The sequence below is a fragment of the Colletotrichum navitas genome (genome assembly GCF_030913465.1).
Source record: "Colletotrichum navitas strain CBS 125086 chromosome Unknown LY79scaffold_63, whole genome shotgun sequence".
NCBI classification, from domain to species: Eukaryota; Fungi; Ascomycota; class Sordariomycetes; order Glomerellales; family Glomerellaceae; genus Colletotrichum; species Colletotrichum navitas.
Window position 1 is genome coordinate 12,008 of NW_026850609.1, and position 24,043 is coordinate 36,050.

Sequence of the window (24,043 nt, forward strand, 5' to 3'; positions counted from 1 at the left end):
ATTAATACTAATCATTCTTGCTTTCTTAATTGCCAAAAAAAAAAAGCCTAGGTCACATTTAGTGCTGAAATTGCCAAAAGTACTAACTTGGAACTCTCATGATTCTTCTTCGGCGTTAAATTCCTCAAATTTTTAAACTGAAAACCCTATGACTGCCTTCGAACTTACCTTTTGAAAGCTTCCCAAGTATCTTAGATCCTTCAAAAGGAATCCCTTATTTCATTTTCGCTAAAGCACTTTGAAACTCTTTTTGATCTAGCTTATGAAGAGGCTGGGAAATCTAAAGACACCATCTTTGATTTTGTCAAAGCATCCAGGCAAAAGTTTCCTGTCGCTACAAATCTTAGTAATCATTTAAGCCATTTCCTAAGCCTCATTAATAAAACGCAGCAAATTATAGACTTCGCCACTAAGTCGATTGCATCCTGTTTGATCCTGTCGTGGTTTTCGATACACACTATACAAGGAATCATGTCTTCTTATTAGACAAGAATCTTTAGAGAAAAGACATAGTCTCCTGTTACAAAGCTCTCTGGTATCGATTTTCTCACAGCATTTTACCCATATCTTTCAGATCCTGGCGGGGGGTAAAAGTGCTATAACCATACATGGCGAAATCTGCGAAGGTTTCCAGCCTCAGTGGCTGAAGATCAGTCCTCATATCCAATATACTCCTCCTCGTACACGTACTCGATCTCGGGAGCCGGTGTGATCAGGGCCCTGGCTTCCTCGTGTATCGAAGAGGCTGTCTCCAAAACGTTGGTGAGCGACGTGGGGAGGGCGTCGAACGGCGTGGCGAACGCGACGACGTCGACAGGCACGGTGGCGCTCGGGTTGATCAGCGGCAGAGAGTTGACCCCGAGGTCGCCCAGCTCGCCATCGCAGTCGCCGTCCTCGCAGCGCAGGAAGCCTAGGCCCTCGAGCAGCTCCTCGTCAGTCGCCTTGCGCGTGGAGTTGCCCTCGTCGACCCAGACGTCCTCCGGGTCGAACGTCGCCGGGTCGAGCCCGTCTCTCTTGTTGAAACCGGGACGGTTGGTCTTGCCGGCGACGATGCTGGCGGGGGGCGCGTTCCTGTACAGGCGCGTGTTCCTCTTGCTGGCCGGGTGCGCGTTGTACCAGGGGTCGTTGGTCATCAGCGCGAAGCCCGGGTCGTCGATCAGCGTGCTGGGCCAGCACGGGTTGGCGGGGATGCCGTCGTCGGCGAGGGCGTCCGCGGCGGCCATGTTGGTGAACTTCATCTTCATCACCCTGGTGGTCGCCGTGCGCGTCACCACGAACTTGGAGACGACGCGCTTGCAGTTCCGGACGACCTTGGCCAGGCGCCGCCCCTGTTCGGGCGACAGCTTGTGCTGGGCGGGACAGACGCCCTTGAAAAGCTGGCCGGCGCCTCCGTTCTGCGCGCCGGGCACGAGGCGGATCCATTGCCTCATGTCGCGACCCTGCCAGATGGCGGCCGGGGGGTACTCGTCGCGCTGGCAGTTGAGGTTCCGGGCCTGCATCCAGCCATTGATCCATTTGGTGTTGTGGTCCTTGCTGTACTTCTCGACGACGGGTCTGATGCCACCGCCGGCCGCCGTGGTGCAGGTGAGGACATCCATGCCCCTCTGGTTGTTGATGACGGACCGGTAGTGCAGACATGGCTGGGGGTACAGCCCGCCGTTGCACGTCTTGGTCACCGTCTGGCGCTTCTGGACGAGCCGCGTCGAGGTCTCCGACTTGGGCCGGAATGCCGCGCGCTTGACGAGGCCGTTGCCCTTGAGGTCGCAGTGACCGTCTTTCTCGTCCGCTTTGTCCGACTTTCCCCGGTCGCCACGGTCGTTTTTGGTGGTGAGCGGCTTATCGAGCTTGACGTCGTAGTCTTTCCCGCGGAACTTGAAGACAGACTTGCCGGCCTTGGCAATGCCTTTGGCGCAGAGGTTGGCGAGCGCCGGAACCGCAGCCTGAATGGCGAGACGAACGATCCATCCTGGTGAAGAGAGGGGGTTGTCAGCACCCGCCAAAGTTGAGAGATGGGATCGGGGAGGGATGAGTTATTAGTTGCGGACTTTGGGGACTTACCAACAATGGGAATGAAGGTCAAAGGCGTGAGTGCGGCCGTGATAGCAATACGGCAGAACGCCTTTGCAGCAACCTCGAGAGCCAACGCTTCGGCGGCAGCAATCGCAGCGTCGGCCGCCTCGTCCTTGATCTTCTCCTCGATCTGCTCCTTGCTGATGGGCGGCATGAAGCCTGCACAGCAGTAGCTCTGGGTACCTCCGCTGCAGGTCTGGTCCTCCTTGTCGCTGTGGTGGTTCGTGTTCTGCGTGATCTCCGTTTCTAAATCGGCGCAGCCTCCCGTGCAGGCCAAGCCCAGTCCGCGGTATCCCCTCCATCGACACTTGCCCATGGTGGTTCCCTTATTGCAGCAGAGGGTGCGGTACTTATCCTTAGGGCACCGGTCCATGGTGGAAAGAGACCCCGGCTGTCCGTTCATCTGGGTTGCTTCATGGTCGCCTTTCCGGCATGGCTCGCCACACTTGGTGGTATAGCACACGCCCTTGACCTCTTCGTCTGCAATCATGTCCTCGGACAAGGACACCTCCTCATCCGTCCAGTCCTCAGGATATTGCAAGCTCTTGCTATCCTGGTCCACCTGGTCCAAAGCCCAGATCATGGACCCTCCTACACCAATGTGGATTAGTATGGGTTATAACGTTCTTTGGTCTAATGATTCTCTTTCATGGCAGTCGATACGGGCTTGGGTTGGCTCTTCTTACCTAGACAACGAGAGTTGGCGAACGACTTCTTTTTGATCAAAGTTTCGGCGTCATCGTATGATACCCACTGATCATTGTCCCAATGAATCCCTATTTCGGCGGTATTAGCGCAGGCATTAAAAGTTTAAAGTCGCTCGCCGCGATGAACGTACACTTGACTCCGGCTTTCTCATCGGATTGGGGTTTGAGGTCTTTTTCCTTGATGATGTCAAAGATCTCCTGTAGAGTCAAGATGCCGGAGGCCTTGGAACACGGGCCCTCTTTCGCGCCTCCCGTGAACTGGCAGACACCGTTCGGCTTGTTGCAACTCGGGTCTTTGAGGGTAAACGAGCGGCCGTAGTCTGTTCCTAGGTCAGTCATTGTACCGATGAGGCCAGGGAATAGAATAAACATCTGGCTGGCTGCTTACATCCTTGACCGAGGACAACCTTCTCGGGCTTGAGGCCCGCACGCCAGAGGAGGTCCAAACCCATGTCGATCTCAGTGAGATTGGTGTGCGCTGCGACAATAGGTCCAACGAACTTTGAAGCAGCATCCCACACCCCGTGGATGTCATACGACATGATGTTAAACCAGTCAACATATGGCTGCATGCCAGCGAGGTCAAAGTTCTGGAGGTACCAGTACGATGCAGGCAGAGTGATGGAGTAGCCAAAACGACTCCCGAACGCGGCCTTGATGTCTTTGCACAGCAGCACAAAGTTGGCAGTGTCATCTGCGGTACCGCCGCGATCGCCTGGCTCCGTGTCAGACGATTGCGAGAATTTGAGAGTCATGAAACCTACTAGCTGTTGGGTACTCCCAGTCGAGATCCATTCCATCGAATCCATAGCTCTGGTTGTCCCACGCGTTAGTTGTCTTTCGTGACCTGGGATGATGACGTTCTCACCTCCATAAACTTGATCAGACCATCGATAAACATCTTTCTGTTTCCCGCGCTCGAGGCCATGGTGCTGAAGGCCTTTTGGTATGGGCCGGCTGCGGGTGCATAGAGAGTTAGTCACCTGAATACGAACTGATCAATGCCAGGCAGTGAATCACATAGGGATCCGAAACCTCGAGACATTGCACGGGTTTGATTCTGAGACGGGGTGCTTACGATCGTTAAAAGACCAACCACCAACACTGACCCAAGTCTGTAGGCCAGCCTTCTTTTCCTTTAGCTTGGTGAAACGGTTGAGGAGGGTGCCGGCGTTCTTGTCCATGGGAATAATCCGAAACGAGGACGGATCGAAGAAGACAAAAGCAAAGTTGATGTGAGTAAGGCCATCTAGGTTGAGGTCCTCGGGTGAAACGGCGCTGCAGGCTCGTGTGTTGGCCCAGGACTCGTAGTAGCCGATGGTCCGCTTGTTGATGCTGCCGCCGTCCTTGCTGCAGGAGGGCCGCTTGACGTCGCCGCAGCCACCAAATCCCTCCTGACATCCGGCGTCGCAAAAGTCAGAGGTTGAGCCACAGAAACTGGCGGGACAATGTCAGTTAGCTCCGGGTGTAGTGGGGGGGTCTCTCAGTCGAGGCGGTGGAATCGGTCGACTTACCCAAACTTTGAGCAGCAAACACCAAGAGGACAGGTCTGTTTACCAGGCTTGCCGTACTGGCCGCACTCGGCTTTGGCATCGCAGTTGGAGGTGCAGTTTGCGGCGCCACATTCCGAGGGGGAGTAACCGCAGAGACCGCTGCCGTTCTAGACGGCAAGTCAGCATTTGATATTAGATGAAGGAATTACCAACAACGTATAATGACAGAATGAGGAAATATAGTAACATACGCCACTGCAGCAAGCGCCGTTTACACATGGCGTGTTTGCATTGCAAGTTCCGACTGGCAGTTCGAGGTCCTCGGCGGCAACAGTGTTCTGCAAGAGACCATAGGCGGAGTTGAGAGCAAAGTAAGATTCTGCAATGGCTTGGCGTAAAAGAATGGACAGGACCAAAGTGGTCCAAGAAGCCTGAAGAAAACGCATGGCTAGACAGAGGCAGAATAGCCAAGAAAGGAGTGTAGGGGGGTTAAAGAACGACTGTGAGCAAGACTCTGCAGACCTCGTTCATCGTGCGGGCAGCCATGGTCATTTAAGAAACTCGTTCTGAATCGAGATACTAAACTTGCTTGCCTCACAATCGTTCAAGATCCTTCAACAAGGAGAACGGGACAGCGGCGCCACCCGGAATGCAGGGGTGTCTATCGCGCACTGCTTTTCGGCACGAGAATTATTAGTTCCTGCATCTCCAAGCGGTCGGAGATGGAATCCCGTTTGCGGGAAAGCTCACATCCGCGTGGGATTCGGGATGGATACTCCAAAGAGGGCATCAACTGACTCAAAACCTACCAGGTCAAATGTAAGCTGCAGCAACTAGTGCTTACTCTGAGCCACGTGATGAGCTTATTCCCGCCCTTGAGATAGCCTTTCGGGCCGCATGGGCTACCCGCTTACAGAACATGTCTCTTGTATGCAGGGCGCCACTAGCCAAATGAGCCCATCAGTCCTTGGCAACGACTGTGTGTATGGTCTAAACATCGTGGACCGAGAAATCCCGTGGAGATGGCCTGATTAAACAAGATTTTACCTACCATCAGGATGCAGATTTGCCCCTTACTATTGCATCAAATCCCACAAGACAGAACATGCAGGACTTTTGAAATCACCCACTTTCGGTGTGGTAATATTGTTGCCTACCTTAGTGTCAGGTACTAGACTCTTGGCAGGGAGGGGTGAAAAGATGCTGCCTATCTTGTCCCAGTCGGAGGATGGTTGCGAACATGGATTTTGACGCAAAGAGGTCGTTATTCCCGGTGCATCCAGCCCCCGGTGTAGTTTTGGGAACTGGAAGAGGGTTCTTATTAGGACTTGGACAACCTATTCATCCGGTCGTTACAACGGCCAACCTGCTCACGCTTCATCAGGCACAAACTGCACTCTTTTGTTTGTGACGATGGTGTCTGCAAAGCCTACACTTGCCGTCGTGGCATTCTTGCCGTTTGCCCTGTGCAAGTTGGGTTTCCAACTATATCCACTCATTCCTACACAGCCCATGGCCGAAATGCTGGGCGTCAGTGAGAACTGCGTCAAGGCGCTGTAAGTCCCTTACAGGTCTCCTGCTTATAACCCGAGCGTCCCAGACATCTGATTCGTTTCCAATCACTAGGAACACCACGTTGCCGTGTGACGATGACCTCTTCAGGTGGACTGTCAAGGTCGACGACGTCTACTGGACCGAGCAAGACGTCAGCACCCTTTGCGTCCCGGACTGTCAGGCCGACGCCCGGACATGGACGGAGACCGTCGCCTCCGCCTGCTCCGAGGACTGGCTCGTCGTCGGCGACCGCGCCGTGCCGGCCGAGACTCTGAGTCTCCGGTTCGTCGAAGGCCTGGAGATGGCCTGCTTGCGTGACACAGGCAGCCAGTGGTGTCTGCCCGCGTCCTACAACTGGACCGGCTCGGACGTCGTGCAGGTCGACTGCGCCGCGAACCCCGCCGACCCGTGGTGCATCAACCCGGCCAACGTGTCTGCCGAGAACAGCCGCATCTCGACCCTCTACGACGACGACCTCCTGTGCTCCGAGTGCTTCCTCAACATGATGTACCGCAGGGTGACCTCGGAGTTTCTCCCGGACACTGACCACTCTGACTATCTCGTCAGCGAGTTCCAGGACATCCAGTCTGTCTGCCAGACGAGCGTCGGCCCCCTAGCGACGCGCGCCGTCCCGCTGTATCCCTACGCATCGGAGCTGCAAGAGCTCAACGAGACGGCGCCGGAGCCGACCGGTACCCCGTCCACCGGGGCACCCATCGTTGGAGATGACGGCCTTCCCTGGGACCCCGAGGAAGACCCCGAGGATCCCGGCATTGACGAGGAGATTCCCGACGGCGAAGAGGACCCCGACGAAGCCGAGCCGGAGCCGGAGCCCGCCGAGCCCGTCGTGCCCACCAACTGCACCGCACGTGCCGTCGACGTCCGCTACGCAAGCCTGGACGGTATCGAGGCGTGCAACGAGCTCGGCGAGGAGTATGGCGTCGCGACGGGCCAGCTCATGTACGCCACCGGCGCAGACGATTGTTACTCGTACGACTTTGTCTGCGTACCGGAGGCCTGTCAGTTGCTCCGCGTCAATGCCGGGGATACATGGTACGTGTCACACACGTCTTCGTTGAGAAATCAAGCCGTTTGAAAGGCTGCTAATACTACGACAGCGAGACTATTTCGAAAGCAATCTCCAACGAAACAGATCCCGTCAGCGTGGCGCAGCTCATGACTTGGAACCCCAACCTCATGGGCGCTTGTGACTTCCTGGCCGAGAGCCAGTACATCTGCATCTCGTAAGTGAACACATCATGTTCAGCGCCATTGCCTTGGTCATCATCTCTTTTTGTTCGTCTCAAACCTGAAAACCTAACGCCCTTTTTCTCTCAGACGACCTGGCGGCACCTGGGTCAAGCCCCCCGATGCCGACATCCCCGAGAACTCCAACGGACCGGTCCGCGGTGGCCCGGGAAGTACCGAGATCCTCCCCATCGTCACGGACCCCTCTACCGTCCCGGACGACCGCAAGCAAGAGGGCATCCCGGCCAACTGCAACCGGTTCGTCAAGGCGGACAACACGGCCGCCTCGTGCTGGAAGATCGGCAACGACGCCAAAATCACCCAGACGCGGCTGTGGGAGCTGAATCCGGCCCTCGGCGCCAACGGCGAGAACTGCGGCACCCAAATCTGGCTCGGCTACTACTACTGCGTCGGCACGCCCGAGGACGGCACCGCCACCCCGACGACGTCGACGCAGAGCGGTCCCGCCTCGACCGCCTCGGCCACGGCCTCGTCGGTGCCTAAGCCGACGCCGCAGCACGAGGGCACCGACCCCAGCTGCAACAAGTGGACGCAGGCGACCGAGGGCGCCGGGTGCTGGCAGCTCGCCACGGACGCGGGCGTCGACCTCGCCCTCTTCTACAAGTGGAACCCCGTCCTGGGCGCCGACGGCGAGAACTGCGGCACCATGATCTGGCCGACGTACTACTACTGCGTCGGCGTCTCCTCCGCCGCCACGACGCCCACTACCACGATGGCGCCCCCGGCGACGACGACGGCCCCGGCCAAGCCCACCAACACGCAGGCCGGGATCCCGGACAACTGCAGCCGATTCGCGCAGGCTGAAGCGGGCGCGTCGTGCTGGCAGCTCGCAAATGACAACGGCATCGACATGTCAGTCCTGTTTGCCTTGAACCCCGTCCTCGGGCCCGCGGGAGAGAACTGCGGCACGCAGATCTGGCCGACGTATTACTATTGTATCGCGACAAGTTGAGATGGTGATTGGACGACGTAAAGACCGCGTGCACTGCGGTGGATCAAGTCTTCGTACAAATATACATACATGTCATTTGTCTCAAATTCTACTGTACGATTGGTGATTACCGCAATCAGAGACTAAATTGAAACCGTCGTACCGCGATGCTGTAGCAAGGAGGGACTCGCCCGTCAATCCTCGTCTGACCAATCGTACTGGTCATTCTTGATGGCCGCGCGAGCTGGCACGGCAGCCCGGAGAAACTCCTCCTTTCTAAAGGCGTCCGGCCAGCCGTACTCGCGGTACAAACTTTTGATTGCCTGTTATACCTGTTAGACACTTTTCCGATGGATCGACCGGGGCGGGGTTGCATCATCAGACTCACCTTGGCTTCCGCGTCCTTCGGGGCACAGATGGCGGCCCCGAAATTCCCCGCCGCGGGTGCTGGGACCAGCTTCAGGGACGAGATTTCATGATGCATCTTGTCGAAGAATGTCTTAAATGAGAGCGCCTTTGCGCCAAGCCACGGCTTGTCCTCTTCCGCCTCGGGCGGCGCGTCGTCGTATAGATAGTAGTCATCTCCTTGCGGGTAGACGCATCCTGCAGGCAAGGTGAAGCAAAACCCTCCGTCAGCACGTTCTGTGGATAAGGTAGAGACAAGAGATGGGGAGATCTAACCTCGCTCCGTATCAATCACCCAAATCACGCCGACCTCTGCCTCCTCGTGTGTTAATGAGACGATATGCGGCGGCACCGGCTTGTCGAACGGCCCCAGACCGAGCATGGCAAACGGCAGCTGGTGCCAGTTTGGGTCCTCGTCCTGTTCGGGCTGCCATTTGTTCCTAAGGTACGACCGGACCATTGTCTCATAGTAGACTATAGCATCGTCGTCTGCGGCGTCGCTGCTAGGAGGGCCAGCCTGCGGATACGGGAGGTGCCGTAAAAGGTCTATGACCGTCTCCGAGCGGCCCAGCGCCCGTAGCGCGTCGACGTTGAGCTCCGCATCAGACCATCCCGCCGGCTCGGGTGGTGCCTGAACGGCCTCCGGGTGCAAGTGGCCCATGTCGACAAGCAGCTGGTAGTGGCGCTTCACGAGCGAGACAAGCGCATCGCGGTCGTAGCCAAAAACCTCAGGCGGCTCCCTAGCAGGCTTCTTCTTGCGACGGAACATGGCTGTGTGTGTAGGGGGGATGGGTATTAGGGGATACACGTGTGAGAGAAAGAGCAGTTAAAGAGAAACACAGATTAACAGTTGATGATGCTCGATTCAAAGCAATTCACTGGTCGCAAAACACGTGTGAAGACGAGGGGGAATGCTTATTATGTACCTTATCGACTTTACTTAAGGGGGTGTAGATGTATGGTGAGCTTGTTATCCCGGGATGAGGAGGGGGCGGCGGGGTCAATGGGACGCCAAGCACAAACAGCTTGCTGCCTGCTGCAAATCTCCCCTGTACCGTATCCTCTGAGCAGATTGGCCAACCGCCAATTCTCAGGCCAACGGCAAAGAGTATCGCGGCCACCAGATAAGGGCTAGCGTGCTAGTAAAAACAGGGATCTAGAAAGGCAAAAGCAAGGGTTAGTTATTTACGTCAGCAGGAAGTTAAGGCGTAAGAACAGTAAACAATAGGCAAGTAGGCAAGTAGGTAAATAGGTAGGTAGGTTAACTGTTTTCTATGATAGGTTTAGCGCTGTGAGCGGCCACTTTCCCCTTTGCTGTTAGCCCAAGAATTAGCGGTTGGCCAATCTGCTCAGAGGATACGGTCGCACATGCACTAGTACCGTATCCTCTCAGTAGATTCATACAACGCACTGACCACGGGCTACTGGAAAGGGGTAAGCGGGCTGGCAGAAACAGGGATCTAGATATGGCAAATGTAGGGGCTAGTCAACGTCAGCAGCAAGTTTAATGGCAAGGGTTAGGGTTAGGTGGGTGGGTAGGTGGCTAGGCTAGCTAACCGCCTTTCGAAATAGGCCTTGTTGGTAGTCTATGCAGTGTACGAATCTACTGAGAGGATACGGTATTAAGCCTTTCTTATGTTTCTATAGGACTTTCTCCTGGCAATTCCGACCCGAGTAGATCAATCAAATCGCTTTGGCTTCCACCCTAACCCCTTCCTTGTTATCTCACCCTAGCACCCAGTTGACAGAAAAGATGTTGCGAGTGATAGCACACAGCAGGGCATATAAGAATAGGAGTAAGAAAGGCTTATTCCTGTAGGACTAGTAATGCGAAGAAAAATTGCTATATATACATGAGTGATGCGCGTAACAAGTGAAACACCGTGTGATATAGCATCTGGCAAACCACCTGACAGGTGCTGTATAAAGCTATCGTGACAAAAGATGACAAACGTTAAACACTACCCATACTATTGCAAACATTGGAGGATTGTAGATGCTGCGACCAACAGCAGACACCTGTCGCGCTAGTACAAAACAGGTAGTGCCATTGGCAGCATGCAGCATCGTCTGGCGGCACTCTCACTGATATGCTTCTTGCGTGTCTAAGTGCCATAATATATGTAGAAGGGTGACGTTTTGGTGGACTTCGACGTTTTGAGAATTGATTACTTTAGCCTTGAAGCTCCCCTGCTAGTTTATATTCCAGGAATCAGATTTGTTTGAAGAGTGACTCGAGAAAAAATTGCAAGCCTACTATGAGGACTGCAACCCCGGCGGAAGAAGAGGTCCTTTTTTTTTTTTTTTTCAAGGGTGCATATAGGTGTCACTGTGGATGAGACATTACATTGGTTATCTAGTTCTATCATGCCTTCGTGGCTCTAAATCTATCATTTCATCGTACAGTGACAACTGGCAATATTTACTCGATGTCCTCAGGGGTGACGACAACCCAGTTCTTGTCTGCAGTGACGGGAAGACCCTCCCTCTTCTGGGCGGCAGTATTATTCTTGATCATCTCGTTCATCTGCTCCATGTAACTGTCCTTCCGGTTGACCCAGAGGTGAATACCACCTTTGGCAACGTCAACGCCGTGGAAGATCATGGGACCGTCGCTGATAGGAGTATCGCCACCGGCCAAGACAGGCTTCTTCCACTCGTCAATGTATGTGAGAATGGCCGCCCATTTGCCCTGCATCCATACAGCGGGAGTCCACAGGTAAGGTGTCATGACAAGCCCGAGATTGGCCTCTTGGTCGTACGTGCCGTCCTGGATCTGTTGACGTGAGGTGGTAAGCTCGCCTGAGGTCAGGTTCTTCATGACAAGCGTGACACCAATGACGTTTTCGGGCTTGACGTTGTAGCCGTACTTGGGATCGGAGGCAACCATGCGGACCAGCTCCTCAGAGGAGGCACTGATGATATACACATCGATGCCGTTCGCCATCAATTTGTTGTAGAGCTCCAGTTGACCGGGAAACGGTCTGGGAGGGTTAACCTCTTCGCGGGCCACGACATCACCCTCATAGTAGGTGGTGCTGATGGTGTGGTTAAGCGCCATAAGCTCGTCCACGTAGCCCTTAAGCTCGATCAGAGGGATGCCACTGAAGATCTGAGCTGCCCACGGGTAGCAAAGTACGATGTCGATGTCGCACAGACGGTTGTAGTAGCTGTACAGCGACTCGGTGTGGTTTGCGGTGTCCTTGAAGGGAATGAGCTTCAAGGACGGGTCCATGGTATCACGAGAGATGACCTTCTTGTTCTCGAGAAACGGCAGCATCGACTCCTCGATGTCGAAGTGCCAGCTGGTGTTGTCCATGTCGAAGACGGCGTAGTTGCTCTGGTTGGCGTTGGCCGCGATCATGGTGTTAAGCGCCTTCGCCGCCTCTGCCGGCCAGTGCTTCAGCTCAGGACCGGCGGTGTGGTTGGAGGCGTACACGGACGGAGCAGCATGCGCGACGCCGCGGGCGATGGCCAGCCCGAGCGAAGCGACGAGGGGGTTCACTGAGGTCTTCATGTTGAAAATGCTGGTGGTTTGAGCTAGTACTTGACGGGAGCTTCGCCTAGCCAGAAAGACCAAGAAGTGAAGTGTGCTTGACCGGCGGTAACTGAGAACGGACAAGACCTCAAAGTTTTCCCATGGCCACGGCCTGGCCGTTGCCTTGTTATAAACAAGTTGGCCAGGTTTTATTTTTCGCTTTTACCTTATCTAGGCTTATCCTCTCTTGGCTTGGGCGGTCCTCGCTTCCGATTTTACTGTAGCCGATGCTCTCCGGGCGAGGTTGCGCGACGTCGTGCAAGATCCACTTTGCGGGGACTCTAATTTCTTTTACCTTGTTTACTCGGCATGGGCGGCGATCAGCGGCATTAATACAGTATTGAAGGAACTGCTAATGTCTGGGGAAGCCAGTGGGCCCTGAACAACAATCCTGATAATCGCGCTAAGGCATCGCGGTATTGAGTTATCTGCAGCATATTATCGGATGAACGGCTGCTCAACCATACGATACGGAGGGCAAGACGAGAACGTTACGTCATGGCCATCGATAGTTCATTATTAGTCGACTGAATAAAACGTCGAAATAGGCTCAGTGGCTATTCAAAAGTCAATGCTAGTGACAGCTCAATCTGCTATTCAAGTATTCTCTCGACTTAACATCGAACTGTACTAACCAATGGAACCCGAACTGGCAACTCGGATTCCTGTTAGTAAGTGCGGGCCTCAGACACATATCTTAAGGTAGTGTCAATGCGCGGGTTTAATAGGGGTACATTGCACAGGGTGGGTACAACACAGGGTATGTCTATAGATTTTGTGTCCAAGAGAGATGGTAGCGTCTGTAATACATAAAGTGATAAACTGCAGCGTCTGCTGAAAAGAGTGTGAAGTAGTAGCTCACATATGTAGCGGCTACAACTGGTATTGGCCACACGGTTGAAGCTACCCCCAACATTCAGCCACTACGAAAGTTAGGTAAGTAGTTGAGTTTATAGAAACAGTATAACTAGGTGGACATATCATAAAGATTCAGACCCCTGCTATAATTACAATTACATTCCTTGATATATACTAAAGGTTATCTGGTCCTATCTTCACGATAAATGGCATCTGTCTGTCAGCCATTGCCACACCCGTGAAAGCGGTTTAGAACTCTGGCCACCAAAACAGTGAAACATGACGGCTTGTGCCAACGTCAATCCGTACAGCCCAGGTTGACTCTGATTTTTCGAGTAATATTCAGAATTATCAAGATAGGAATCATGCCTCTCAAGGTCTTTGGAAATCCACATCCCGCTCCAGGAAACACTCAATATTCAGCGCCGGCTTTTCTCTTCTACTCCATCAACACCATTGATGCCTTGAGTAAAAGAACATGGTATAATAGAGATTCGGTATGCGAGGCCGAACGAAGTCTGAGGGCACTGTCAAATCGAGCCTAGAGAGATAATATGGAGACAGCACGTCCTCTACCAGTCAAAACTTTCACGCCGGGCATCGGGTGATTGTCCGGTCGAGACACCTCCCACCGAGCCGCCACATCACAGCCAACCTCACGCTGCATCCACGTGTTTTAACCCCGACGCTTCAACCCGTGTACCAACTTTGAGCTGAATTCGCTATTTTCCCACTGCGGAGGTATCGGTATCTCGTTCCGACCAACAGGCCGACTAATACGCGCCTTAACCACTCTTCGTCACAACACTGCGCCTGAGCTTAGTCCAGTGCAGCGCAGAACACGACTTAAAACGCCTAGCCCCAGGTTCCTGACTGTTTTGACACTGTAACTATAATCGTAAGTGACTATAATCGAAAAGTCACGTCTCAGTCTTGTTACACTGTATACGCCAACCGACATGGCGCAGTATAGCAACCCCGATACAGTCCTTGAGGGCGGACTATCAACCGTCAAGAACATTGCTTGCGCAATATCAGACAGCACAACAGAGTCTAATGTTGATAGAGACACTAGCGCCTCAGAACCCAGTGGCCGGCCCCAGGCTGACCATAAGGAAAAGATGGGGCAATTGAAGCCCCTCAGGGCGCCACTGGGAGGACTGTACGAAGAAAATATCACAGCCAAGATCCTCAGAACAGCCGAAGACGGTCTGGTTGGCAACGTGGGTCAAAATATGAATCTTTGAAATAATCTGACCCTAACGGCACATAGAACCCCCCAACGGCTTACCCAGAGTATGTGCTGCAGAGAGGCCCAGATGCTGGCAAGTACATCCTGCGAGAGGCATCCTTCTGGACGTGCGGGTTCTTCCCGGGAAACATTTACTCTCTCATTGAGAGGCTTGTCAAGTTCCCTCATAAGATGCCCGGAGGACAAGAGAAGACAGCTTTGCTGTCAAAACTCTGGTCACTCGGCGCTGCGTGGTCAGAACCACTCCACACAACGGCCAAACGCACGGATACCCATGACATGTCGTTCATGATCCAGCCTTCGATGAGGGTCCGGTGGGAAGTTGCTCAGGACAGACAGGCTTTGGATTCCATCATTACGGCGGCTAAAGCTCTGCACACGCGCTACAGCCCTACCTTTGGCGCAATCCGATCATGGGATTCATTGACTCAACACGGAGTCACCATCACCAGCCTCACGGATGACTTTCTCGTCATCATTGATTCTATGTGCAACCTTGACTTGCTCTACTATGCGTCTTCGTACACGGGAGAGTCTTATCTCTGGGACACGGCTACGAAACACGCAAAGACACTGGTTAAGTCGAATCTGCGGTCAGAGAAGGACCCTAGGGGTTTAGTGCAGGGAGAGCTATACAGTACCATACACGTCATCAACTTTGACCCCAAGAACGGTGAGATCAAGGAGAGGCGCACAGCTCAAGGATATGCCGCCGAATCAACGTGGGCACGAGGGCAGGCGTGGGCCATCTTGGGCTACGCACAAACTTTTATGTGGACTGGCGACAATGAGTTCTTGGATGTAGCTTGTGGACTATCGGAGTACTTCGTTCTGAGACTGGAGACGTCTCCCAACTCCGTCGAGCTCCCAGTGGAGGGCGAGGATAGGACGAAGGGCCGATACGTGCCGCTCTGGGACTTTGACGCGCCAATCGACAACGAAAACCCCCCTCTCCGAGATTCTTCTTCGGGTGTTATTGCCGCCAACGGTATGCTAGTCCTCTCCCAAGCCTTAGCCGGACAAGGTCGGACAGAAGAGAGTGCAAGATTCCGGGACATGGCCATCACGATCGTCAATGACACACTGGAATTCTCGTTGGCAACAGAGAAGGCAACTCTCGTTTTCGATAACGGCAAGATCTCGGCTAAAGACGTTGAGAAGGGCGATACATTTGATGCTCTCTTGAAGAACGCAACAGCGAACCGCAACAGACGAGATCGCAAGCAATACTGGGACCATGGGTTGGTCTACGCAGACTACTACTTGATAGAGTTCGGTAATAGGATGCTAAAGATGGGACTGGTGTGACTACAATGGACAAGACGAACGGGACTATTGTGTCCATCAGTCGTAAAGCTGGGGATAGCTTCATGTGGCTAATACCAGCTGGGGCCACCACAGATGTGTCTTTCCACATGCACAGATCACTTCGTGAAGGTATTTCTACTCAGTATTACTTTAATACGCAGTATCTAGATAGAACAACTGTCTTACGCTCTTCTTTGACAGATGCTGCGGTTCATTACAATATCGTAAATAGATTCCAAACCGACTTACCTGCTCTTCTTGCTGGATTTCTGCCTCGTTACTCTATTCGCGTATCATCAACTTGACCCCATTCATTTACTGGCATACCTGAGTTGCCATTATTCGCGGTCTGCGCTGTAAACATCATGTCATCAAAACTGATGATTCGGTCCATTTCCATGAATCGTTGATCCATGAGCATGTGAGAGATGGCAGAGAGCTCATCGGGTGCGTCAGAGTCCCGAGGCGTGAAACTGGCCATCGGCAAAGAAGAGCCCATGGGCCCAATCATTGATCCATGGCGCAGCTGGCTTGGCGATTGCTGGTTTGCGTATATGGGCGGAGGCCGAGATTGCGATGCGGCAGTCGCCTGGTTGGGCGCCATCGAACTTAAAGACGCACGAGGCGCCATCCTGTTAGAGTGTTGGGCGAACGGGGTGTTGTTGCCCTGCTGGTGAGTGAAAGTTGGCGTTTGAGCAGCCGGACTACATGCTCGGCTGCTGGTGCAGCTGGAGTATCCCAACACGTCGATGTTGAAATGAGGATCTGCCTCGCAATTACGGTGCAGCTCACGAAGCCGCGCGGCGTATTTCCCAGCGAGACATTGGTCGAGCTTCTCTCGGAGAATTGGGCCGACCCATCGCCTAGCCATTTCCTCCATGCTCTCAACAAGGACCCAGAACTCAGGGGCGAGCTCGGCGTCATAGTATCGCCAATGAACTGAGAATGGTCAGCATGAGTCTCAACTTTAGGCCTTGGTTTGTTTTACCCAATAGCACTCTCGCACTAATAAAGACACAGAATGCGAATTGGCTGGTGGCAGGACTGTTATCGGGAGTATACTTCAGGTACTTTTGCGTGATTGTCGTTGTCTCAATGGCAGCTTCCTGGCAGGTCTCTGCACTACAAAAGCTCGGCAGCTTGAATATATTCGACCAATGAGCCTCTGGATAAGCTATGCGTTGGTGGAGGAGGATCATGGATGTGTTATGGGTCACATGCGCGAGCGTCAGATTGGGGTCCATGTTGATGAGAGCCGGCTGCCGGGATATGTTGGAGTCTTTCCACTTCTGAGGCAAAAACATTTTCCAGCTATTTCAATGGGTCAGCATTGTTCTTTTGAGCTTGCGTTTCGGCAAACATACTGTACTAGGCGCAAATCCAGCTCTTTGAACCTAGTGAGCCAACATGAGACTTCTCCTCTGTCCTCGAAGTCGATCTTTTGTTGAAGAAAGTAAGTAGTGACCCTGCTGAGACTTTCTGTGGCCTCTATACAGTATGAAAATGCGCCGACGGTTGTCATGTCGACCGTGTTCTGCCCCTTTTGAGAATTGGAGGTCACTGGTGTCTGCGACGGTACATCTGCTGTTTTCTCTGGGCTCGGATAGTGTTCGGGCAGAAAGACGATGGAGTTGCCCATCTTGGCTGCAGAGCGATCCCAAATTCCGAAGAAGGGGGTGATTACAGCCTCTTCTTTATGCCACAGACCACCATCAGCTGGGAGTCTGCGATGAACATCGTCAGACGTCAGACTAGTGTTCCACCTGTGAGGATCAGCTACGATGCTTTGGTCCGATGAATCGTGCTCGTTGTCTCACCCGGTGGTTACTGAACAGAACCTTGGATAGAAGTAATCAGCTTCGGGTTCAGGTAAGAGGATATGATCGTAAAGCTCACCTATCCAGATTGAAAATGTTCCAAAAGACACGTCGACGCTCCTCTTCCTCCGTCCAGTTCTGGGGCGGAGAAATCGATGGCAAAGGCTTCAGTAGAGGCTCTTTCTCTTTATTATCAGACTCTACACTCAATTGAAGATATTCAACTGTTCTTGTTAGGGATCCGACAATCGACCAAGCTTTCGACACATCACCATTTCCAATCTTCAACATGTTAGCGACACTTGAGAGTCATAGGGCATGAACTCACATCATTGAATGCCAATATGATTAGAGCTTGTAAGTTCTCGACGGAAAGCTGGTTCATTGCATTTAGAATGACAATGTTCCTTGAACGCATGGCTGTACGCTCTATCTCCTGGGCTGAAGGACGAGTCTCGGTATTATTATCAACATAGCGAAGGGCTGTAACTACCATGGCATGCAGCACCACTACGAGTACCGGAAGTTGTTCTGGATCATGCACTCTTCTCCGAAACACTGTCTCGTGAAGTATGGGTATCCAGGGATGAATGATGTTGAAATAGATATTGATAATGTCCTCGAGGAGGTCAGGTGGTGGCAAGCTTGTCGTGATGTTTTCCAAATCCTCCAAAGGGAACGCGAGCTCAATATTGGGATTCCCACAGCTGTCCACCCTTCGACGTTTCCTTGGCTGATTGTGAGGATGTGACACAACCTCAATGCCATCAACAGTGCGTCGCCTGGACGAACTTGACGTTGATGGAGAGAGTATGGCGTGGTCAGCTGCTACTTCGGGTGTATCGGATTGCGAGCCCCCCCTGTGCCTAGAAGTGAGTTTGTGCAGCTCTCGGGCTAGCAGCGAGAGGATCCCGACGACGTTCTGAGACTCTTCTAGTGCGTGGCCGGACTCTGTGCCGCCCGTGTGGCTAGGAAGGCCGCTTCCTCCATGAGATTTCTGCAGCAATGCATTTTCGAGAACCTCTGCACCGTTGTTAATGCTTGGGTAACACTAATACCATCCAGCTTCCTAACGCAACGTACCCACTCTGCGATTGAGACTCTCAACCGCGCCGGGTTTGATGCCCGGCTTATTCTTCTTTAAGTCATAGACGCATGGCGAGTCTGCATGCAGCCTATCAGCATCGTTGCGGCCACAGTCAGGAAGTTAAGTCATTCCCCACTGACTAACGTACCCAACCGCTTGCAATGGGAGCATATTGGTTGGTCGCGCGAGCACCGTAGCTTGCGACGACGACAACCTTGGCACGAAGGAATGTCGTTCTCCGACGTCTCATCGTGGGACTTTGGACCTGAGCCCGGGGCCGACGTGGTCTGGTCCATGTGGCCTCCTTGAAGGATCGGCGCGCAGCGGGTTCGCCGCGGCGGCGGCGGTGGCGGCTGAAGGAAACCCGATGCGGTGGTACCGTGAAACGGGCGAACGAACCAGGCACGCGGCGGCGGCGGCGGCGGCGGTTGTGGATGCGTCGTGCGCTGTCCTCCCCTCGGTTACGTGAGAATTGTCGGCCCCCGAATCGTGCGGCACGACGATGCAGGAGGGAGGGACCAAAACAGAGTCTTCTTTGCTTATGAGACGAGAGGTCGGGGGATGCTTGTGGAGAGGAGTGTATGTGGCAGTTCAGGGTTCTCCTCCTCTTGGTTGAAATCGGCCGATGCAAGTCGATGAACACCTCACCTTCTTTCCCTTCCCCAAAAGAGAGAAAAGAGGGGCAGACAGGAGCTTCCCCGCACTCTGGGATATAAGAACCCGGGAGTGATGGGTAAGTAACAAGCAGTCAGCAGTCTGTCAATTCAGTGGAACGGAATTGGTGCGGAGTAAGAGTGGGATGAACAGGGATGTCGAGAACAAACAGGAGCTCCCGGTCCCCTTTTGGCCGATGCCCGCCGTTGTACAAAAGATGGGCTACTACCGCTCGACTAGGAGTTCGGATGGAGACAAATCTTATTAGTGTTGCCCAGGGTAGATGCTTGATGGATGGATGTAACATCAGATATAAACAGATCACAAGAGTCGCGAGAGTTGCATTGAGTGAGTCCGGTTGCAAGCCCAGCTCCAGAACCACTCCATTCCGGTCGGCACTGGTACGTCAGCGTGCTCGCCTACGTCTTCTTCTCTCTGGAGCGTGGCCTCACGACCAGACGAGTCTCTCTGGCTCGAATTGCAGGCCGGCAAATAGGGCACCTGCACTGTGCCGCAGATCAACACCATCCCTGGTGTTCCGGTCATTGCGCCCGTTTGGAGACGTCATTTTGCATGTGTTATCCTGCATAGGTCATATGCCAGGTGCTTCTGCCTATCTTCGTGTTCGCAAATGTCTGGCAGACGATTAGGTTCATCCCTCACGGCCTGCACTTCACCGTATATTATCTCTTGGAGACATTGCTGCGGTGACTCCGATTTGGGTCCCAACCAGCCAATTCGTCGTGGACAGATAAACTAAACGTTGATATGGACTACATGTATAATGTTCGTCATTTGAGCCCAGCAATGAATGTTACCTAGACTGTGTGACTTCGGCACTTTTCCCGACATCCGATGTGCAAACGTTGCCAAGGTGAATCTTGCGGCCTTCATCAAGATAAAATAAGACCTGGATTATCGCATCCCGGCTTCAAGCTTTCCCTTCGACTCCAAGGCATCTCACAAGTTGACATCTGGTGCACTCATCATGCCATACCTGCCCGGATTCTCCGATAACCCGCTTCGGACCCGGTCCGACCTCATACGAGCCTCTCTCGCACTCCTACGGCCGCTTTTACCCCACTTCTCACCGGCCAAGGGCAGGATCCGGGTTCCCGTGTCTTCAGCTGCACACTTTGACGAAACCGCGGCTCAGCTCGAAGGCTTTGCACGGCCTCTATGGGCCGTCGGTGCGTTGCTTCTTGGGTACAACTCGACAACTGACCCAGAACTGCTCAAGTCTATCAACGAGGTAGTTCAGCCATGGATAGACGGCTTCGTTTCCGGAACCGATCCAGAGCATCCGGACTACTGGGGAGAGATCAACGACAGAGACCAACGCATGGTAGAAGCCGAGATCATAGCATTCGCGATGCTTGCCGCTCCCGACCGGATCTACAAGCCATTGAACGAAAGGTCTAAACAGAATGTCACCAACTGGCTCCGCATGCTGAAAGGGATGGAGATGCCAGAGAATAACTGGCGTTGGTTCAGGGTCTTCGGGAACCTGGCCCTCTCGAAGGTCTGCGGCATTCCCTTTGACAGTGTCCGCGACGAAATCAACGCCGACCTGGAGCTCTTAGACACCTTCTACCGCTTCGATGGCTGGTCGGCGGACGGGCTCTGGCAGACCCCCGAACAGGCACAAGTCGAAATCGAGCAGTACAAAAAGACTGGGAGACGCGATGCTGTTGGTATGAGTCGCAAAGCAGATTACTATTCCGGGAGCTTTGCAATCCAATTCAGCCAGCTGCTCTACTCTCGATTCGCTGCCGATATCGATCCTGAAAGAGCTGAGACCTACCGTCAACGAGCGAGAGAGTTTGGGGCCAGCTTCTGGAGATATTTTGACGCGGAAGGTTCGCTTTTGGCCCCCTTCAGGTTACTCTTGTTCCATGTCACTTATTCTGCACACAGGAGCGGCCATCCCGTTCGGCAGGTCTTTGACCTATCGCTTTGCTTGTGGGGGCTACTTTTCTGCTTTAGCCCTGGCCCAGGTTCCCGATATGCCGGGACCTCTTGGCTCCCCTGGAGCAGTGAAAGGCTTCTTGATGAGGCATCTCAGATGGTGGGCCAAGAACTCTGAAGATATTTTCTATCCTGACGGGACTCTGAACATCGGGTGGCTTTACCCGCAAGTAGCCCCCAACCCATGCCGAAGTCTCGAGTGTCTTTCTGTACAGTAAAGTGCTGACTTCTGCGTTAGAAATATGTATCTGAGCGAAGATTACAACTCGCCGCAATCCCCATATTGGTGTCTCAAAACTCTCATCGCGGTCGGTCTCTCGGATGACGACGCCTTCTGGACAACAGAGGAGGAACCCTATCCTCAGCTTCCGGTGGCTGGTACAGTCACCCTTGTATCGGCGCCGCAGCAGATTGTATGCAACCATTCGGCGGGCAACCACCACTTCCTTCTATCCCCCGGGCAATTCGTCGCGTGGCCGATGAAAGGAAACCAGGCCAAGTACAGCAAGTTTGCCTATTCTTCCGCTTTCGCGTTCTCCGTCCCTACAGGCCCGCTGATTCAGCAGATGGCCCCCGACAATACGCTTGCCTTCAGTCGCGACGGAGGGGAGACTTGGGCTGTGAAATGGAAGTCGGAACAGGTGCGTTTCGTGACTGCTTATGTCCAGGGACCATCGGGAACAGAGGGGGTGCAGGCTACGAGCGCCAAATGGTATCCTTGGGGCGATCGAGCCGTGAGCGTCGACACTACTTTGATCCCACCTACGAACAGATGGCCTGACTGGCACGTCCGAGTTCATCGCCTCAAGGTATATGAGAAGGTCAAAACGTTGCACACCATTGAGGGCGGGTTTGCTATCTTCGGACGCAGGAAGTGTGACGGCATGCCTCTACCTGTCCTAGAAACAATTCCACCACACTCGGTCCTGGGCTCGGCGGAAGGCGTTATCCAAGAAAAGCACTCCACCTTGATCCTGTCCTCTGCGGGTGCGAGTGGCGTCGTCACGAATTTGCTGGACCACCAGACGACGTCGGAATGTTTCCCGCTGAAACCAGATTCCAACACGAACCTGGCGTGTTCGAGGACGTTGATCCCCGTTGCTTCTCACGCCGTTCTAGGCGGGTTGGACCCAGGTGTGGAACTCACTTTCGTAGAATCCATCTTTGCTCTATCTGCAACGGCGAACGGTGGCTGGTCGGAGACGGGAAAGAGTCTGGCAGAGCGTTGGTTGGACAGTCCATTAGTCCACTTTGATGTGAACAAAGAGCACGCTAAAGCCACTGATTCGTTACTCGTTGGTGTTATCGGCCAATAGAGCCGACTCGGTGAGCAATGCCAGAGAAGCCTCCCACCAAATAGCTTATGTGTAGCAGAACACGGCCAAGGTAGAGCTTAATTGGCGATGAAAAGCCAAAACTCAAATGGGCCGAATACAATTTGATACCTAGAATATGAATCTACACAGATAAGCCAGTATGAAAGAGATCGCCAATGAGGCGGGGTCTGGTTGGTAACAAACGCTGAACACCGAAGATGCCATGCTAACCGGACTTATTTTTGTGGCAGACTGGCCATGGGTCAAATCAGATGGTTGTTCCAGCTACCACATAATGCCTCATGATCCACTCTTACCATGGTTCATACCGTGTAAGTCGCTTGTTCACATAAACTTTACGCCCAACGACTCCATACCATCTTCTGGAGACAGACAGCCTTCAGAACTGGGAACCTCCCCATATCGGAGTTACCTTAATGAAAATGCTATAACATTGATAAGAACCATTGCCATCTGCATAGAAGCCTTATTTCCAAATCATCAGCATATCGCTTCCATCTCAATAACTCGTTGTAAACATTGGCTATCCAACACAACCAAAGATGACAATGTCTCCTGTAAAGACAGCAGCCGAAAGCAACCAAATGCCTATCGGAGGTATGTCTAGCGAGTCCAGTCGCTCATCTGACTCGATGCCCGAGGTTTGTGCAGAGAACGACTGGGACAATTCCCCTGCAGGGCTCGCCAGAAAACAGTGCCGCGGTCTATATGAGCTGTGGGACAAGAGGGACAGCAAGTACGAAGACATACGGCTCCAATTCGCCCACAACAGATACCGGACCCGGCAATACTACGAGGGACAAATACTACTAGCACAAAGAAAGTATGAACAGGGCGTGGGCTGCTGCACGCTCAGGCTGTTCTTTAGTCGGTTTTTGCGGCGGGAGCTCAAAAACATAGGCGAAAAAGAGCAGAATGCGATGAACGTCCTCCTCAAGGGTGAAACAATCGAACGCGTGGCAGTTACGAGCAAGTTCTCGGACCGGGAGGAGAACTACATCATACAATGCAGAACGCGATGGGCGAAAAAGTATCCCGCAACTCCTTTTTGGTACGATGAACAGGAGGAGTTGTCGACTTCGGGCGACTATGACGGATCCAGCGTCTCTGCGCAGTCGTTCGCTTAACGGCGTCCGAGCTTCAACGACTGTTATCACGAAGCATGGGGGAGTATAGACTTGTTGTTCTTGTAGCAACGAGTTCGGCCTCTGGTATTTCAGACTTGTCCAAGACGACGACAGCAAAGGGCCACTTCTCAACTTCAAATGTCATTTGAAGACACGCTGTTTGGGTAATTCTTACTTGGGCTAAGAAAACGACATTGGAATTTGTCAGAGAAGCTAGGTGGTTCTGGAGGAGAAGTTAACCCATTCACCTTACATATGAGCTACCCACATCACCACCACCATCGTCACTACCATTGCTACCACCATCACCCCTTATTGTTTCGTCAGCTCACCACCCATCCAGTTGTAATTTCCTACTTCATTGGATAGTTCGGATAGGGACTCATCCATGCTATAGTGACCGGAAATGGTCACTAAAAAGTGGCCAGAGGAATGCGACAGAACGTTCACTGGGGCGTGACAAGGGTGAGAGACAATAGCTGTTTACCAATTAGAATAATACACGTAATCATTGTATTCTGGTCTAGATTTGAAATTTTGCCTTGGGGATATTTCCCGTACCCTTAACACTACGTCAGCTTGTGACCAGAGTTAGAAAACGAAGTACCATACCTCAGAACCATTGGGTCTGAATTTGGCTCCGGCAACCTTTGGCGCATGTTTCTTCA

The 24,043-nt window shown here is 53.1% G+C and overlaps 9 protein-coding genes across 9 annotated transcripts; 4 read left to right on the forward strand and 5 right to left on the reverse strand.

Annotated features, from left to right (window-relative positions):
• Positions 1–650: 650 nt before the first annotated feature.
• LY79DRAFT_592685 (uncharacterized protein) lies at positions 651–2,653 on the reverse strand (the record flags this gene model as incomplete). The annotated part of the gene is made up of 2 exons (XM_060561459.1): positions 651–1,966; positions 2,059–2,653. The coding sequence occupies 2 exons, from the start codon at positions 2,651–2,653 to the stop codon at positions 651–653; spliced, it is 1,911 nt and encodes a 636-aa protein (XP_060410754.1).
• A 459-nt stretch (positions 2,654–3,112) lies between these two features.
• Positions 3,113–5,030, reverse strand: LY79DRAFT_693638 (family 18 glycosyl hydrolase; the record flags this gene model as incomplete). Its single annotated transcript, XM_060564781.1, has 5 exons — positions 4,522–5,030; positions 4,292–4,437; positions 3,856–4,214; positions 3,646–3,734; positions 3,113–3,544 (listed from the first exon to the last, which is right to left on the reverse strand). The coding sequence occupies exons 1-5, from the start codon at positions 4,714–4,716 to the stop codon at positions 3,113–3,115; spliced, it is 1,221 nt and encodes a 406-aa protein (XP_060410755.1). The 5' UTR covers positions 4,717–5,030.
• Positions 5,031–5,683: 653 nt separating this feature from the next.
• LY79DRAFT_522155 (LysM domain-containing protein) lies at positions 5,684–8,045 on the forward strand (the record flags this gene model as incomplete). Its single annotated transcript, XM_060555427.1, has 4 exons — positions 5,684–5,826; positions 5,897–6,877; positions 6,943–7,068; positions 7,163–8,045. The coding sequence occupies 4 exons, from the start codon at positions 5,684–5,686 to the stop codon at positions 8,043–8,045; spliced, it is 2,133 nt and encodes a 710-aa protein (XP_060410756.1).
• A 173-nt stretch (positions 8,046–8,218) lies between these two features.
• Positions 8,219–9,198, reverse strand: LY79DRAFT_522138 (uncharacterized protein; the record flags this gene model as incomplete). The annotated part of the gene is made up of 3 exons (XM_060555424.1): positions 8,219–8,347; positions 8,413–8,627; positions 8,706–9,198. 3 exons carry the CDS (start codon positions 9,196–9,198, stop codon positions 8,219–8,221), a joined length of 837 nt encoding a protein of 278 aa, XP_060410757.1.
• A 1,560-nt stretch (positions 9,199–10,758) lies between these two features.
• Positions 10,759–12,047, reverse strand: LY79DRAFT_563507 (phosphorylcholine phosphatase). Its single transcript, XM_060558563.1, has one exon. The coding sequence runs from the start codon at positions 11,944–11,946 to the stop codon at positions 10,852–10,854; it is 1,095 nt and encodes a 364-aa protein (XP_060410758.1). The 5' UTR covers positions 11,947–12,047; the 3' UTR covers positions 10,759–10,851.
• Positions 12,048–13,527: 1,480 nt separating this feature from the next.
• Positions 13,528–15,439, forward strand: LY79DRAFT_693648 (unsaturated glucuronyl hydrolase). Its single transcript, XM_060564782.1, has 2 exons — positions 13,528–14,048; positions 14,099–15,439. The coding sequence occupies exons 1-2, from the start codon at positions 13,785–13,787 to the stop codon at positions 15,383–15,385; spliced, it is 1,551 nt and encodes a 516-aa protein (XP_060410759.1). The 5' UTR covers positions 13,528–13,784; the 3' UTR covers positions 15,386–15,439.
• Positions 15,440–15,510: 71 nt separating this feature from the next.
• On the reverse strand, positions 15,511–19,055 carry LY79DRAFT_613266 (fungal-specific transcription factor domain-containing protein). Its single transcript, XM_060561960.1, has 7 exons — positions 18,438–19,055; positions 18,286–18,366; positions 17,531–18,225; positions 17,282–17,484; positions 16,750–17,148; positions 16,374–16,696; positions 15,511–16,324 (listed from the first exon to the last, which is right to left on the reverse strand). The coding sequence occupies exons 1-7, from the start codon at positions 18,583–18,585 to the stop codon at positions 15,663–15,665; spliced, it is 2,511 nt and encodes an 836-aa protein (XP_060410760.1). The 5' UTR covers positions 18,586–19,055; the 3' UTR covers positions 15,511–15,662.
• Positions 19,056–19,931: 876 nt separating this feature from the next.
• Positions 19,932–22,227, forward strand: LY79DRAFT_522310 (uncharacterized protein; the record flags this gene model as incomplete). Its single annotated transcript, XM_060555435.1, has 3 exons — positions 19,932–20,748; positions 20,861–21,110; positions 21,150–22,227. 3 exons carry the CDS (start codon positions 19,932–19,934, stop codon positions 22,225–22,227), a joined length of 2,145 nt encoding a protein of 714 aa, XP_060410761.1.
• A 605-nt stretch (positions 22,228–22,832) lies between these two features.
• LY79DRAFT_592694 (uncharacterized protein) lies at positions 22,833–23,375 on the forward strand (the record flags this gene model as incomplete). Its single annotated transcript, XM_060561460.1, has 1 exon — positions 22,833–23,375. The coding sequence occupies one exon, from the start codon at positions 22,833–22,835 to the stop codon at positions 23,373–23,375; it is 543 nt and encodes a 180-aa protein (XP_060410762.1).
• Between the last annotated feature and the right edge of the window lie 668 nt (positions 23,376–24,043).